The sequence below is a fragment of the Equus asinus genome, chromosome 27 (assembly GCF_041296235.1).
Source record: "Equus asinus isolate D_3611 breed Donkey chromosome 27, EquAss-T2T_v2, whole genome shotgun sequence".
Lineage (NCBI taxonomy): Eukaryota > Metazoa > Chordata > Mammalia > Perissodactyla > Equidae > Equus > Equus asinus.
This window is the reverse complement of record NC_091816.1, coordinates 5032140-5050769: the sequence shown is the minus strand read 5'-3', so window position 1 is coordinate 5050769 and position 18630 is coordinate 5032140. Positions and strand designations below refer to the sequence as shown.

General features: G+C 35.5%; 2 protein-coding genes across 2 annotated transcripts in view; both read right to left on the bottom strand.

Moving 5' to 3' along the window:
* The window catches only part of LOC106826238 (disintegrin and metalloproteinase domain-containing protein 5-like), a 195648-nt gene extending 186139 nt beyond the window's left edge, over nucleotides 1-9509 (bottom strand). The window contains exons 1-3 of the mRNA XM_070499713.1: nucleotides 9503-9509; nucleotides 8760-8919; nucleotides 7989-8021 (exon numbers count right to left, since the gene is read on the bottom strand). Coding sequence (XP_070355814.1) covers nucleotides 7989-8021; nucleotides 8760-8919; nucleotides 9503-9509 — 200 coding nt within the window. The remainder of the gene's footprint in view (nucleotides 1-7988; nucleotides 8022-8759; nucleotides 8920-9502) is intronic.
* Nucleotides 9510-9779: 270 nt separating this feature from the next.
* The window catches only part of LOC106826239 (disintegrin and metalloproteinase domain-containing protein 32-like), a 229519-nt gene continuing 220668 nt past the window's right edge, over nucleotides 9780-18630 (bottom strand). Inside the window, exons 18-19 of the mRNA XM_070499712.1 lie at nucleotides 10057-10160; nucleotides 9780-9813 (exon numbers count right to left, since the gene is read on the bottom strand). Of these exons, the coding sequence (XP_070355813.1) occupies nucleotides 9780-9813; nucleotides 10057-10160 (138 nt within the window). The remainder of the gene's footprint in view (nucleotides 9814-10056; nucleotides 10161-18630) is intronic.

The following is an 18630-nucleotide window of genomic DNA, read 5'->3' as shown; positions in this document are numbered from 1 at the left end:
GTGTGTGTGTAGAGAAGATGAAAAGTAATCATTCATTCATTCATTCACTCAACAAATATTTATTGAGCACTTTAAATAAGCCATTAACTCTGCTACATGCTGACTATACAATGCTGAGGAAGATAAACATGGCCTTTGCCTTCTGAGGTAACAGAGTATAATAAGACATATATTCAAGGTGAGGAAAAGGTAACTGATATTTGCTGTTTGAGCACCACATAACTCCCTGACACAGGGAGGGTACAATAACGAAAATAAACATTTTTAGTTTAGTGATACTAACTCATGATTCCAAAGTATCATTATAATAATAAAAGAGAGAAAAATGATAATAAAAGCATGCATTCTTATTGAAGAGGAAGACCTCTTCTAGAATAAGAGAAATTATACAATCTTGTTCTGTAGCCTAGAAAGTTTACTCAATAGATCTGTGTGTGTTTTGAATAGCAGTGGACAGCTCCCTAAGACTCTAAGTCAGAGAGGGAAGGGGGAAAAACCCAAAACACTTTATATCTGCAGAAGGACCTCAAATCCAAAACTGTTGGATGCGGCAAACTAAACACTTATTGTAATACAGGGATATCCACCTTTCAGGAAATGAAGGAGGATCTAATTAAAACTACTTTGCAATACTGAGAGACTATGGAAGATGTAGAATTATTGTTCCTTTATGATTTTTTCTTCAGCAACTTTTTGCTAAGTGACCAGAGTAAGCATTCACTCAGTAGTTCATGAGCATACATATTGAGTTTCTAGTTGTAGAGTCTCCAAATAAAGAAGTAGAACTACTAAAACAACCAGAAAAAAAAGTAAGATTCTTATCAATAGCTACTTTAAATGTCAATGGATTCAATGCTCCAATAAAAGTCATAGGGTGGCTGATGGGATTAAATAACAAGACCCATGTATATGCTGCACATAAGAGACACGCTTCAGACCTAAAGATAATCACAAACTGAAAGTGAGGGGATGGAAAATGATACCCAATGCAAATGGCAATGAAAAGAAAGCAAGGGTAGCAATACTTATATCAGAAAAAATAGACTTTAAAACAAAAACTGTAACAAGAGAAATAGAAAGGGGGCCAGCCCCATGGCTGAGTGGTTAAGTTTGCATGCTCCACGTCGGTGGCCCAGGGTTTCACTGGTTTGGATCCTGGGTGGGGACATGGCACTGCTCATCAGGTCATGTTGAGGTGGCATCCCATATAGCACAACCAGAGGCTCTCACAACTAGAATATACAGCTATGCACCTGGGGGCTTTGGGAAGAAGAAAACAAAAAAGATTGGCAACACATGTTAGCGCAGGTGCCAATCTTTAAAAATCAAATAAAGAAACAAAGAAGTGCACTGCATAATGATAAAGGGAACAGTCCAACAAGAGGATATAACACTTCTAAATATCTATGCACCCAACCTAGGACCACCCAAATATGTAAAGCAATTATTAACAGACATCAAAGGAGAAATAGACAGCAACACAATGAAAATAGAGGACATTAACACTCCACTTACACCAATGGATAGATCATCCAAACAGAAGATCATAAAGAAACACTAGCATTAAATGATACATTAGACCAGATGGACTTAGTAGATATATACAGAACATTCCATCCAAAAACCACAGAATACACATTCTTTTCAAATGCACATGGAATGTTCTCCAGGATAGATCACATATTAGACTACAAACAAAGTCTCAATAAATTTCAGAATGAAATAATACCAAGGATCTTTTCTGACCACAACAGTATGAAATACCGGAAGAAAATTGGAAAAGCTACAAATAGGTAGAGATTAAAAAAAATGCTACTGAACAATGATTGGATCAACAAAGAAATGAAAAGAGAAATCAAAAAATACCTGGGGACAAATGAAAATGAAAATAGGACACGCTAAAATTTATGGGATAAGGCAAAAGCAGTTCTAAGAAGAAAGTTCCCAGCAATACAGGCCTAACTCAACAAAGAAGAAAAATCTAAATACACTATCTAACAGTGCACATAAAGGAACTGCAAAAAGAAGAATTAAATAAAGCCCAAAATCAGTAGAAGGAAGAAAATAATAAAAATCAGAGCAGAAATAAATGAAATCGAGACTAAAAATACAATAGAAAAAAATCAATGAAACCAAGAGCTGGTTCTTTGAAAAGATCAACAAAATTGACAAACCCTTAGCTAGACTCACCAAGAAAAAACAGAGAAGGCTCAAATAAATAAAATCAGAAATGAAAGAGGAAAAATTACAACAGACACCTCAGAAATACAAAAGATTATATGAGACTACTACGAAAAGCTATACTCCGACAAATTGGATAATCTAGAAGAAACGGATAAATTCTTAGAATCACACAACCTTCCAAACCTGAATCAAGAAGAAATAGAGAATTTGAATAGACCAATCACCAGTAAGGAGATCGAAACAGTAATCAAAAACCTCCCAAAAAATAAAAGTCCAGGACCAGATGGCTTCCCTAGTGAATTCTACCACACATTCAAAGAAGACTTAATACCTATCCTTCTCAAACTCTTCCAAATAATTGAAGAGGAGGGGAAGCTTCCTAATTCATTCTATGAAGCCAAAATTACCCTGATACTAAAAAGAGACAAGGACAATACAAAAAAAGAAAATTACAGGCCAATATCACTGATGAACATCGATGAAAAAATCCTCAACAAAATATTAGCAAATCAAACACAATAATACATTAAAAAAGGTCATACACCATGATCAAGTGGGATTCATTCCAGGGATGCAGGGATGGTTCACCATCCACAAATCAATCAACGTGATACACCACATCAACAAAAAGAAGAATAAAAGTCACATGATCCTCTCAATGGATGGAGAGAAAGCATTTGACAAGATACAGCATCCATTTATGATAAAAACGGTGAATAAAATGAATATAGAAGGAAAATACCTCAACATAATAAAGGCCATATATGACAAACTCACAGCTAACATCATTCTCAATGAGAGGAAACTGAAAGCTATCCCTCTAAGAAGAGGAACCAGACAAGGATACCCACTTTCACCATTCTATTTTAACATAGAATTGGAAGTCCTGGCCAGAGCAATCAGGCAACAAAAAGAAATAAAAGAGATCTGAATTGAAAAGAAAGAAGTGAAACTGTCAGTATTTGCAGATGACATGATTTTATATCTAGGAAACCCTAAAGAATCCACAAAAAAACTTTTACAAATAACAAATGAGTAAGGAAAAATTGCAGGACACAAAATCAAAACACAAAAACCAAACAACCCAACTAAAAAATGGGCAAAAGATCTGAACAGATATTTCTCCAAAAAACATATATAGATGGCCAACTGGCACATAAAAAGATGTTCAACACCACCAATTATTAGGGAATGCAACTCAAACTACAAGGAGATATCACCTCATGCCTGTCAGAATGGTTATAATTAACAAGACAGGAAATAACAAGTGTTGGAGAGGATATGGGGAAAAGGGAACTGTCATACACTGCTGGTGGGAGTGCAACTGGTGCAGTCACTATGAAAAACAGTATGGAGATTCTTAACAAAATTAAGAGTAGAACTACCATACAATCCAGCTATTCCACTGCTTGGTATTTATCCAAAGATCATGAAAACATGAATGAATAAAGATATATATATACCTCTATGGTCACTGAGGCATTATTCACAATAGCCAAGACTTGGAAGCAACCTAGGTGCCCATCAAGGGAGGAATGGATAGAGAAGGTATGGTATATATGCATGATAGAATACTACTCAGCCATAAAAAAGGATGAAATCTTGCCATTTGTGACCACGTGAATGGAATTTGAGGGCGTTATGCTAAGCAAAATAAGTCATAGGGAAAAAGTCAAATACCATATGATACCACTCATAAATAAAAGATAAAAACAACAAACAATACATAGAGACAGAGATTGGATTGGTGGTTACCAGAGGGGAAAGGTTAGGAGGAGGGTGAAAGGGGTGATGAGGCACATGTGTGTGGTGATGGATGGTCATTAGTCTTTAGGTGGTGAACATGGTGTACTCCACACAGAGATCAAGACATAATGATGTACACCTCAAATTTATATAATGTTGTGGACCAATGTTACCACAAAAAAAATCAATCAATAAAGTAAAATTCTCTCCAGAGACAGGAAAAGAAAGTAAACTTCCCCACTTATCAGTTAGCTCCATAAACATTTCACCAATCATTTCTTCCTTTATTTCCCAAGAATAAATTCCCAACATATGTTAACAAACTAAAGAAGACATTGATTTATCTAGACAAGTACTCACTAGTTACTAGATTGGCAAATGCTAATAGGTTATTTTTTGGTGTAGTACCTTACCAATTGTTGCTGCTCAATTAATACTTAGCAATTAATTGTTGATTATCAATTTGTTCATCTTATATTTAACACATACTTATTTTAAGAAATATCTCCTAATTTACTTACCTGACCGGACCTGTTTGGCTGCTGCTTTCTGATCCAGAACTAAATGAGAGTGAAAATATTGCTTCCAAGTTAATACTAAAAAAAAGTGCCTCCATAACCAATGAAAGTCAGACCATTTTGTAACCTGCATTAACTTGTTTATACCACTAGTCACCACTCATGAATATTTTTTAAAAGTTACTAAATTAAGGTATACAAATAACTAGCATTCGTATTTACACATATATTATTTCAATAAAGCTATAAATATCAAATCTCCAACTACGGAGGGGAGCAAGAAAACATATCTGTTTTTCTCCTTATCACTTCCCAGCACAGAACATATGCGTAATTTCGAAGCCCTGATTCCAGCCTTCAGGTTCCAATCTAATGTTTTACCCACTGATAAACAAATTACTAAATGCCATGATTTAAAACCCTCACTGACTTCTAGACAATCAGACAGGGCTGACAGGGTAATTTCCCCCTCCTATCCCACACTTAGAGAAATGGTGATAAAAACCCACAAAATATTAACCAAAATTTAAAGAAAGAAAGGGACATTTCTAATGATAATTTTAAAAAAATAAGGAGGAAGTTGAAAGTGCAAAAGTAAATAGGAACTAAAGCTGAATGACTCCAGAGGTATATGAATCAGTTACACACATCTGCTGATTAGGAGTGGAGACCTCCTAGAAAGCTGGAACTGACCTCCCTCTCTGAACTTGGAAGCCATGAAAGGCCACACCACCCATGAAATGGCAACACTAAAAGCTGTTACCGTTAGTCTTTGAGATGCAGCAGGAAAACTGCTTCAGAAGTATCGATGGAAATGGATCACCCAGAGCCACAGGAAATCTAAGTGCTTAAAATGGTTTAGGGATATGGATGGAAAACATATCACATAGAGAAAGAGGAACCTTAAGCCTTTACCAACTATAGATTCAGGATAACAATTCATGCTTCCTCTGAATTCTAAAACTCCAGGTGTAACAAGTACTGTAAAAATTTATGACTTAGGAGGGTAAAATATGAAATAATCTCCACAAAGAGCATTCTACAATGCAGGGTATGCAGAATTCTCAAGAGACAATCCTTGCCACTTAAAATGGCCTTATAATCAAAGAAAAAAGCCACTAAAGAGGTAATGTCCACAGCTAGAGCAAACTAAAGAATTCATACACCAAGAATTACAGATAACAGAAAAGCTTCAAAAAAAGAATGTTTAGGATTTCCATAGAGATCCATAAAAGAACAGAATCCATTAAACCAGAACTGACAGAACTGAAAAAAAAGAATTGCTGACTTTTAAATTGTTTAGGGAAATCATGCAGAACACTAGGTAAACAGAAATATAATATATAAAAGACCAGTTAAGAAAAATGGAGGAATTCAGACAGAAGATTTAGAATGTGGGAAACTCAATATTTGAAGAGAAGAAGTCTAAGACTTTCCAAAAATTGAAGAAAACATGAGTCTTCACACTGAAAGAAAAATACTGAATCCAGTTCATGATTAAAAAAAAAATCTCTACCAGAACACATTATAATGAAATAACAACTCTAAGGAGAAAGAAAAAATCTTAGAGGCTGTGTTAGGCAGAATTCTAAAGATGGTCCCCTAAGATTCCTGTTCCTTGGTTATTCAAACACTCTTCTAAGTATTTCTCTGAAGAGATTTTGCAAATGTAATTAAAGCTCCAAATCAGCTGACCTTAAAATACAAAGATTATTTCGGTGGGCCTGTCCTGATCGGGTGGTCCTGCTGGAGGCAGAAGAGAAAGTAAGAGAGAGTCAGAATCTGAGGAAGATTTGACATGCCCTTGTTTGAAGATGAAAGGAGGTACATAAAAAGCAATGCAGGTGGCCTCTAGGAGCAGGGAGGGCTCCTACAACCAGCCAGCAAGGAAATAGGTACCTCAGACTTACAGGTGCATGAAATTAGATTCTGCTTATAACCTGAATGAGCGAGGAGCCCAGCCTGGCCTTCACGCCAGCCTTGTGACAACCCAGACAAGTCCACCTGTATTTCTGACTTACAGAACTTTGAAATAATAAACGAAAGCTGTTTGAAGTCATTAAATGTGTGGTAATTTGTTATGCAGCAATAGAAATACAAAGGCTACTATAGACAAAACTCATATTAACCATAAAGGAATAAATGAATCAACACACTAACAGAAGATTCATCATCATCAGTAAATTCCAGGCTACTCTGGCACACCTGCAAATAGCTGAGGCAAAATAACTCAACCTGAAAGTCCAGACTACACAAACTCACAATCAAGAGTGAAAATAAAGGCAATTTCAGGTGGATAAGATAAACAGCTTTCTACACACAGACTCACTGTTGGAAATTCTAACAGATGTACTTCACCAAAAGGGAGTTTGAATATAAAAAGATGGAGTGACATTTAAAAAGAATGGTGAGCAAATAAAGTAGTAAATATGTAGAGAAATCCTAACACATTTTGCCTTATACAGTAATGATAATGATAATGAGGACATTTGCAGCAGGTTAAAATTCAGGAGTAACTAAATACCAAATGATAATAATATGGAAGAGTGAAAACAAGAGTATAGGGTTAAATGAGCATATGTTGCTAGAAGACTAAGTACCTATTTTATTTAAAATTGTAAAATTAACTACATTTCATTTAATAGTTAAATAAATAATAATATAATTTATTAAAGAATATCACTAAAAGAATATAGCTAGAGCATATAATGACCAAATTAACAGAAGGAAAGAAAAAACAATGAAAGCACAATCAATATAATGAAATAAAAGAAAGTAGAAAAAGAAAATATTGGAAAAATATGATAAACTAGAGAAAAATAAAATAGAATTTAGTCTAAATATATCAGCAAACATAAGTATATAAACATATTAAATTCAACTATTGAGAAACTCTTGAGATTACATATTTTTAAATTCCATTGGCAGGCTGCTTTTAAGAGACCAACTAAAATAAAAGATTGAAAGTAAGAAGATAGAAAAGTTATATCATGTAAATCTAATAAATAGAATATTGGTATAGCAGTTATAAAACAGTGAGGACTGAATTTATGACTAAGAAACATGGATGGGGACAAAAATGGTATTTATTAATGATAGAACAGTGCAATATAGGTCAATATAATTAGTTCTCCTCAACTCACAATTATTATAGAAATTTATACATGAGCTTTGTCACATACAATCTGTCAAACGTCAGTCATTGCTTGTTTGTTTACTCAAGCACTACATGAATACAACCCAAGTTGGGTCATTGCTAGGCACTACACATTCTTTTTCTTTAACTAATTATGCATATCCTTTCTCTTATTAGAATCAGCTATTTTATTCTTTGTTTCCTCAGAACAGACTTCCAATAAACATTTATTAAATGAATAAAATATTAATTTACTAGAAACTAAATTACTATATATTAGTAGCCTGGTTTTCAGTGCATTTCTTTACCAATTGCAGCTGTTCAAAAAATATCTAGAAACTGTGTATTATTAATTCATTCTTAATTTTCAACATGTATCTTAAGACGCCTTCTAACTTACTTACCTGCTGGCATATGTGTGAGTGCTGCCTTCTGAGCTGAATATTTAAAAAACAGAAAATAGTGTCTCAAGTTAGTCCTAAGAAGATTGCCAACTGCATGAACAAAAGTCAGGCGATTTTATAAGCAGTATTATCTCTTTTACAAGACTAGTTACGAATAAAGAAAATAATATCCAAAGTTACTGAACAAAGATGCAAATAAACAGCATTCTTATTTACCCACATACCTCATCCACAAAGAGTACAGGTTTCAAATCCCACAGGGAACAGAGTATCAAGAGGGCACAGATTTGCTTATTCTTTATCACTCCTGAACACAGACTATACACAGACCCTGAATGCTTGATTCTGACTTCACACCCCAACTTTTAACTTTTCAGTCATTGATAAAGAAATGTTATATTTTGTAAATGAAAACCCATACTAACTTCTAGACAATCGGGCAACTTCCTCTTTCCATTCCCATTTCCAGTTTACCTGCCATTCCTCACAAAGAGGAGTGGTGAAAAAAAGTAACACAACATTTAATATGCAACTGAGGTTAACAACAAGAAAAGACTTCTCCTGTGCTAATAAAAATGAAAAGAACTGAGAAATCAGAGGGTAAACAGGAGCTAAAACTGAATGACTGCAGGGGTATCTAAACCAGTGATGTACCTTTGGGACTAGAGATTTCAGAGCCCTTCCTTAGAAGGAGTGGAGGTCTGAGGCCTTCCCTATTACAATAGTGAAGTGGTACTGACAGTTTAACTTTGGACCACAAATTCAACTTACTTGCTACTTAGGGCTTCCTCTTCCTTGGTGAGCCACTTTTTCAAATTATTCCATACAACCGCTATTATGCTTGCTATGACGAGAACAGGTAAACCAATGTAGAGACCTAGAAACCACCAGTTTTTTTCAGCCTTCCTAAAAGCTCTTTCCATGATTAAACCTAAAAATAAAAATACATTTAAAAATCAGAGTAAAAAAATTAAGTTGTCTACTTTTACTTTCAAGTTGCAGCAAACTACAATGTTCTTAATTTTTGTTGCTGTTCAAGGAACATGGAAAATAATAATAGAATCATAATACTTAGGACGATCTCTACAACTTCTCATTAAAAAAAGAATACAAACCAAGTTCCAGAAAGTTCCAAGATATTCTACATTATACAGCAGCTACAGCAAAATCTCACTATAACACTATAAAGTGGGGCCCAAAAACTTCAATGATATGTAATGTGGGACCATGTAATCTCAAGGTTAGCCAACAAATTTGCACTTACAATGTGAATTATTACAGAATTTCACTATATTTGTGCATATCCTGATTTTCTTTATTAGGTTCTTGGCTTTTTGACATTAGGGGTCTGTTTTTATATATGAAGCCACTGCAGTGCTACTAAAACGATACTGGCATAAAAAGATTCAGGAGACTTGATTCCTTATCCTAATTCTACCACTAGTTAGCACCTGGTATAATGACCTTAACATATTCTTTAAGCTCCATGAAGAAAGAGACTTTGTTTTTCTTACTGTACATCCTCATGCCATATGACCCTCACCTGGCATATATTAAGAGTTCAATAAATATTTGTTAAATCAATGAATGAACGACAAAAACTAAAGTCATGGTGAACAAACAGAAAAATCGTGATAGCATCACTTCTGTCATCTCTTTAGCAGCAATTTATGGATTTTTCTTAAACTGTAAATTCCTTCAGATTTGATTTTCTTTATTTCTTCTATAACAGACACACAGTAACAGTGCTAGATGCAGAGTAAATGTTTGTGTAAAGCTGAGATCACAAGATTAATCATAAAGAGGGGAAAGGTTGAAGGATATTCTAAAGGAGAAAGTCAAAGATACCAGTAAATAAAAATGTTAAAGATACTTCCAGCTTAAATTTGAGAGTTAATATTAGAATAAAGAGCAACATTAATAAGACATATTTGGTTTCCATTTCTTGAAAGAAGCCTATTTACCTTTTAATTATAAATACTGGTTTCTAAGTGGCAAAAATCTAATTTTGTTTTTGTGAGATAATATATTTGAGAATTTTATTAACTGGATATGTAAAGATGGATACTTGCTCTGTTTCCCAGGCAATCTAGAAGATTCTCTGCTACGTGTTTGGCAATCTGGAGGGTTGTAGCCAGATTTACAATGGCACGTCAAATTGGAAGTACACACCTAGGATCATTTTTAAAAATTTAAATAATCACTTAAAATATTTTCTCATAGAAAGTAAAATTATCAGATAGATAATCAAGCATACTTTCATATTTTAATCTCTTGTAATTTTGGTTTTTTGATTTATTTACAGAGATAATCCTATAAGTCAAATGCTTGGTTTCTTAGCCTAAAGCACACACATGCAAACACATGAACATACATGCACACACACCAACGAAAAAAGAGCTATAAGTGAGGCTCACAATACATACATCAGGAAAACTTAACATCTTCAAATTTTCATCTAAAAATTTAGGGTGCAATTTCAAAAACACGTTTAAATTCTAATGAGAATGAGACCTTCCCAGTGATGTGCTACAACCAGCTAGTACCAGCTCCCAGAGCTGATTGTGTACATCTCTTGCCAACTCCACATCCAGTGACAGCATATGGTAGCTTGAAGTACTTGCACTTACAAATTAGGACTTTACCCTCCCCCAGGCTCATTGTAAACACTTATGTGCATAACACTGCCCTTAACCAGAATTGGGTTTTGTTTTGCTTGTTTGCTTTTGTTTTCTGATTTTTAAGCAAAGGCTTCTTGTATTCCAAGAGGGCATCAGATACTTAGATACAGCATAACATTGGGAACTGATGGTTTCTGTAATAAATAAATAAATAAATAAATAATAGCAAACACTTTTATGGTGCTTACTGCGTGTGAGTCTTTATTATGAGAACTTATATAGATTTAGTAATTAAATCTTCACAAGATCACTGTGAGTTTAGGATTATTATTATTCCCACTTTACAGATGAAGAAACTGAGGCATAGATATTTAACTTATCCAAAGTCACACAGCTAACTAAGTGATGAGACAGGATTTAAATCCAAGCAACTTGGTTTCAGAGGCCATGCCCTTGACCACTATGCTATGCTGCCTCTCAAGACACTATAAAACATCGCTCAATTTCTAAAATCTCAATTTAAGAGTATGAATCTAATTTATTTATTTCATGGCTTAAATATGCATGAAAATAAGTGCTCTGTTTGGGATATCCATTGTCCCAGCTTCTGTCATACCACTTTCATGCTGTTGTGTGTGTTTGTGTGTTTACTCTGAAACACGCCACAGAAGTGATGTTGTCCTTCTCAGGAGACGTTTTGTCAGTTTGTGCTAATAATGGGCTGTTACTTTTGGATCACTTTGTTAAGGTGCTGTCTTCCAAGTTCTTCCACTGTAAGTTATTATCCTTCTATTTGTAATTAATAAGTAATTTGTGAGGAGGTACTTGTGAGATTTTATAAGTATCTTGGTCCTCATAAAACTTTCACCCATTAGTTTTACCATCCATTGATAATTATTGAACTCCATTGTTCCTTCTATATTGATTTTACCATAAGGAAGAGTTTTTACTTATCTCTATTTATTTATTCATTTATTGCTATTAGTAATATATTACTGATACAGTCAAATGGTCTTTGAGAAGGGTGCCAAGACCACTCAGTAGGGAAAGCACCATTCAGAAAATGGTGCTTGGAAAACTGAATATCCAGTGGAAAATAGCGAAGTTTGACCTTTATCTCACATCATATAGAAAAATTAATAAAATGAATTAAAGATCTAAATATAAGGCTTAAGACTAGGAAACTCCTAGAAGAAAACATAGAGGAAAAACTTCATGACATTGGATTTAACAATGATTTCTTGGATGTCACACTAGAAGCACAAGCAACAGAAGTAAAAAATAGACAAATGGGTCTAGAACAAATTTAAAAACCTCTGTGCATCAAAGAACACAACCAACAGAGTGAAAAAGAAATCTATGGAACAGGACAAAAGACTTGAAAATCATATATCTGATTAGGGGTTAATATCCAGAACACACAAAGAACACTTACAACTCAACAACAAAAAAACAAATAACCTGTATAAAAAATGGTCAAAGGGGGGCCAGCCCCAGTGACATAGTGGTTAAGTTCATGTGCTCCACTTTGGTGGCCCAGGGTTCCCTGGTTCGGATCCTGGGTATGGACCAACACACTACTTATCAAGCCATGCTTTGGCAGGCATCCTTCCTCTATAAAATAGAGGAAGATGGGCACAAATGCTAGCTCAGGGCCAATCTTCCTCAGCGGAAAGAAGAGGATTGGAGGTGGATGTTAGCTCAGGGCTAATCTTCCACAAAAAAAAAATGGTCAAAAACTTGAATAGATATTTCTCCAAAGATGATATACAAATGGCTAACAAGGATATAAACAGATGTTCAGCATCACCAATCATAAGAGAAATGCAAATGAAAATCACAACAATGTCACCATACACCCATTAAGAGGGCTACTATAAAAAATAAGAAAACACAAAATAACAAGGGTTGAGGGGAGAGTGACATTAGCAACATGGTGGAGTGAGCTGTTCCCTTAATGTCTCCTCCTTTGACCTACAACTAAATGGACATTCCTTGACCAATGGAGGAAACCCACATAGTACAACAGGACACCTGAGAGACCCACACAGCTATACATCTGAAGGTGGATTGACTGGCCCTACAGGAAGTGGTGTAGATAGGTGAGTAATCCCTGCCATTCCCCAGCAACCCTGTGCACGTGCATGAACACTTTCCAGCCTGGTGCAAGTGCCCATAGTACCCCTGCACCCAAAATGTGGGAAGGCACCCCAGGGAGACTGTGGAAAGAGGTAGTGGCAGCCCTCAGCCCACTCATGACTGGTTTCCTGGTGGTGGGGGAACCCATCATGCCCCTGTGGCCCCAAGGAGTGTCCCTGGCTCTGTCCCCACAATGAAGCCAATCCCACCGAGCACAGTGGCTGGTGGGACCACAAGAAGAATTGGCGGCAGATCTACGTGGTGGGGCAAGCACATTCTCAGCCTGTGTGAGCATCCATAGAACTGCTGCACCCTGGAAGTAGGAATGTACCTTGAGGAGACTGGAGGAATATGTGGTGGCATCCCTTAGCTCACTCATGATCACTTACCTGGCAGTGGGAAAGTCCACCAAACTGCTGTGGCCCCAAGGAGTGGCCCAGGCTCAGACCCCACAAGGAAGCCCCACCCACCAAATACAGTCTACACATCTGCCAAAAAGCCTTCCAGGGCAAGCACCCACAGTACCTCAACAACTTCAAGCAGATGGGGTGGGTCCAGAAACTCTGCTTCTGCTTCCCCTTAGTGGTATTGAGTGGAATCTGTGACCTGATACTACCACAAATGCACTGACAAAAGATTAGTTCATCAAACACTGTAAGAAACTACAGGAACAATTCAGACCAGAATGAAAATAACAATTCTCCAGAAACCAACCAGGAAGGCACAGAAATTTACAATCAAAATGACAGAAAATTCAAAACAGCTGTCATTAAGAAACTCAACAAATTACAAGAAAACTCAGACAGTTCAATGAGCTCAGGAATAAAGTTAATGAGGAGAAGGAATACTTCACTAAAGAGATTAAAGCTATGAAAAAAAACAAGTAGAAATTCTGGAAATGAAGAACACAATTAATGAAATAAAAATAATCTAGAATCCTTAAAAAATAGAGCTGATGTTATGGAAGAAAGAATTAGAGAGTTAGAGGATACAAATATAGGAATGCTACAGGAGGCAGAGGAGAGACAACTAAGATTTTTTAAAAATGAAGGAATTCTTTGAGAAATATCTGACTCAATTAGGAAAAGCAATATAAGGATTATAGGTATTTCAGAGGGAGAAGAGAGGAAGAAAGGAGAAGAGAGCTTGTTCAAAGAAATAATAGCTGAGAACTTCTCAAACCTGGGGAAGGAACCAGGTTTACAAATACATGAAGCCAATAGAATGCCTAATTGCATCAATCCTAAAAGACCTTCTCCAAGGCATATAATAGTAAAACTGGAAAACATTAACAACAAAGAAATAATATTAAGAGCACTGAGGCAGAAGAAAATAACCTACAAAGAAGCCCATATCAGGCTTTCAGCAGATTTCCTTGCAGAAATCTGACAGGCTAGGAGAGAATGGAATGGTATATTCAAAATACTGAAAGACAAAAACTTTCAGCCACAAATACTCCATCCAGTGAAACTTTCCTTCAGATACAATAGAGCAATATAAGCTTTACCAGATAAACAAAAGCAGAGGGAGTTTATCACCACTAAACCTCCCTCACAAAAATGATTAAAGATGCCCTCATACCAGAAACAAAAAGGCAAACATCTACAAAGTTTTGAGCAAGGAGATAAGCAGACAGACAAAATCAGAAAACTGCAGCTCTATATCAGAACAGGAAAGCAAATACTCAATTATAACTTGAAAGATAAAGGGAAGGAAAGCATCAAAAGTAATTATAAACACTTCAGCTTAGTCACAATCTCACACGATAAAAGAATAATTTGTGACAAAAATAACTCAGAAAGGGAGGAGAAAGGGGGTGGAACCTGCTTAGGCAAAGGAGATAAGAGGCTAGGAGAAATGAACTATTTCATCTACAAGATCTTTTACACAAACCTCAGAGTAATCACTAAAGAAAAAATCAGAGCAGAGCTACAATTCATTAAAAAAAGAGAAAACTGAGAAAACCTCCAAGAAAGACATAAAAATGAAATGGCAGTCAGAAATACAAAGGAAGAGGAACAAGGGAAACATAGAACAATTGGAAAACAAGAGATAAAATGGCAGTAGTAAGCCGTTATATATAAATAATCACTCTAAATGTAAACGGATTGAATTATCCAGTCAAAAAACACAGAGGAGTTGGATGGATTTAAAACAAGACCTAATAATATGCTGCCTCCAGAAAACACATCTCAGCTCTAAAGGCAAACATAGGCTCATAGTAAAAGGATGGAAGACAATATTCCAAGCTAATGGCAAACAGAAGAAAGGAGGTGTTGCCACACTTATACCAGACAAAGCAAACTTCAGGTTAAAAATTACAATGAGAGACAAAGAGGGGCAGTATATAATCATAAAAGGGGCATTCCACCAAGAGGACATAACACTTGTACATATATATGCACCTAACACAAGAGCACCAAAGTACAAAAAGCAACTATTAACAGACCTAAGGGGAGAATTTAACAGCAACACAGTAATAGTAGGGGACCTCAACACCCCACTTACATCAATGGATAGATCATCCAGACAGCAAGTCACCAAGGAAATAGCAGATTTAAACAAAACGCTTGATCGAATGGACTTAATAAATTTAGAGAAAGAATTCCATCCCAAAACAGCAGAATATACATTCTTCTCAAGTGTACATAGAACATTCTCAAAGACAGATCATATGTTGGGAAACAAGGCAAGCCTAAATAAATTTAAGAAGACTGAAATCATCTCAAGCATCCTTATCAGCCACAGTGCTGTGAAACTTGAAATCAACCTCAAGAAAAAAACAGGGAAAGTCAGAAATATGTGGAGACTAAGCAAATATGCTACTGAACAACCATTGGATCAATGAAGAAATCAAAGGAGAAATAAAAAATATACCTGGAAACAAAAGAAAGTGTAATTACAATATACCAACTCTTACGGAATGCAGCAAAAGAAGTTCTAAGAGGGAAATTAATAGAAAAATAGGCTTACCTCAACAAACAAGAAAAACCTCAAATAAGTAATCTTAAACTGCACCTAACGGAACTAGAAAAAGAAGAACAAACAAAGCCAAAGTCAGCAGAAGGAGGGAAATAATAAAAATTAGAGCAAAAATAAATGAAGCAGAGACAAAGAAAAAACAGCAGAAAGGATTAATGAAACTAAGAGCTGGTTCTTTCAGAAGATAAGCAAAATTGATAAACACTTAACCAGACTCACCAAGAAAAAAAGAGGGAAGGCTCACATAAGTAAAACTAGAAATGAAAGAGGAGAAATTATAATGGATACCACAGAAATACAAAGGATTATAAGAGAATAATATGAAAAACTATACATCCACAAATTGGATAACTTAGCAGAAATGGATGAATTCTTAGACTCATACCACCTCTCAAAACTGAATCAAGAAGAAATAGGGAATGTGAATAGACCAGTAAAGAGATTGAAACCGTAATCAAAAACCTCCCAAAAAACAAAAGTCCAGGACCAGATAGCTCCTCTGGAGAATTCAACCAAACATTCAAAGAAGATTTAATACCTCCCCCTCTCCAACTATTCCAAAAAATAAAAGACAAAGTGGCATTTCCTAACTCATTTTACAAGGCCAACATCACCCTGATACCAAAACCAGAAAAGGATAACACAAAAAAGTAGAATTACAGGCCAATATCACTGATAAACATACATGCAAAAATCCTCAATAAAATTTTGCCAAATTGAATATAATACATTAAAAGGTATATACACCACACTCAAGTGAGTTTTATCCCAAGGATGCAAGTGTGGTTCAACATCTGCAAATCAATCAATGTGATACATCACATTGAGAACTGAAGAATAAAAATCACATGATCAACTCAATAGATACAGCGAAAGCATTTGACTAGAGTCAGCATCCGTTTATGATAAAACCTCTCATTAAATGGGTACAGAGGAAAGTACCTCAATGTAATAAAGGCCATATACAATAAACCCACAGCTAACACCATACTCAGTGGTGAAAAACTGAAAGCTATCCCTCTAAGAACAGGAACCAGACAAGAATGCCCACTTTCAACACTCTTATTCACCATCGTATTGGAAGTCCTTGCCAGAGCAATTAGGCAAGAAAAAGAAAAACTAGGTATCCAAATTGGAAAGGAAGAACTAAAGCTGTCACTATTTGTGGATGGCATGATTTTACAGAGAGAAAACCCTAAAGAATGCACCAAAAAAACTATTAGAAATAGTTAATGAATAAAGAAAGGTTGAAGGGTACAAAATCAACATGCAAAAATCAGTTGCTTCTCTATAAACTGACAACTAACTAGTAGAAAGAGAAATCAAGGATACTATCCTATTTCCAATCACAACAAAAAGAAGAAAATATGAGAATAAATGTAACCAAACAGGTGAAATACCTGTACACTGAAAACTATAAAACATTGTTAAAAGAAATTGAAGAAGACACAAAGAAATGGAAAGATATTCTGTGCTCTTGGGTTGGAAGAATTAATGTAATTAAAAATGTCCATATTACTTAAAGCAATCTACAGATTCAATGCAATCCCAATCAGAATCCAAATGATATTTTCATGCAAATAGAACAAAGAATCCTAACACTTATATGGACCAACAAAAATCCCAAATAGCCAAAGCAATCCTAAGAAAAATGACCAAAGCCAGAGGTGTGACACTGCCTGATTTCAAAATATAGTAATCAAAACAGCATGATACTGGCATAAAAACAGACACAGAATCAATGGAACAGAACCGAGAGCCCAGAAATAAACCCACACATCTATGGACAGCTAATTTTTGACAAAGGAGTCAAGAACATACAATGGAGAAAGGAAAGTCTCTTCAATAAATGGTATTGAGAAAACTGGACAGTCATGTGTAAAAGAATGAAAGTAGATCATTATCTTTCTCCATACACAAAAATTAACTCAAAATGTACTAACGATTTGAATTTAAGACCTGAAATCATAAAACTCCTAGAAGAAAATATAGGTAGTATGCTCTTTGACACAGTCTTAGCAGCCTATTTTCAACTACCATGTCTGACCAGGCAAGGGAAACAACAGAATAAAGAAATAAATAGTACTAGATCAAACTAAAAAGTTCCTGCACAGCAAAGGAAACCATCAACAAAATGAAAAGACAACCCACCAACTGGGAGAAAATATTTGAAAATCTTATATCCGATAAGGGGTTAATATCCAAAATATATAAAGAACTCATATAACTCAACAACAGAAAAAACAAGGAGACTAACGAATTGGCAGCGGAGCTGAGCAGAAATTTTTCCAAAGAAGATATACAGATAGGCAATAGGCATATGAAAAGATGTTCAGTATCACTAATTATTAGGGAAATGCAAATCAAAACCATAATGACATATCCCCTCACACCTGTCAGAATGGTATTATTAAAAAGACAAGAAATAACAAATGGTGAAGTGGATTTGGAGAAAAAGGAACCCTCATACACTGCTGGTGGGAATATAAATTGGTACAGCCACTATGAAAAAGAAAATGGAGATTTTGGTACAGCCACTATGAAAAAGAAAATGGAGATTTCTCAAAAAATTAAAAATAGAAATACCATACGGTCCTGCTTTTCTACTTCTGTGTATTTATCCAAAGAACATGAAAACACTAATTTGAAAAGATATATGCACTGCTATGTTTATTTTAGCATTATTCACAATAGCCAAGACTTGGAAACAACCTAAGTGATCACTAACAGATGAATGGATAAAGAAGACAAGATATAGAATAGAATAGAATACTATTCAGCCATAAAAAAGATAAAATTGTGGGGGCTGGCCAAGTGGCACAGGGGTTAAGTTCACACATTCCTCTTCGGCAGCCCGGGGTTCACCAGGTTGGATCCCGGGTGTGAACCTGTGCACCACT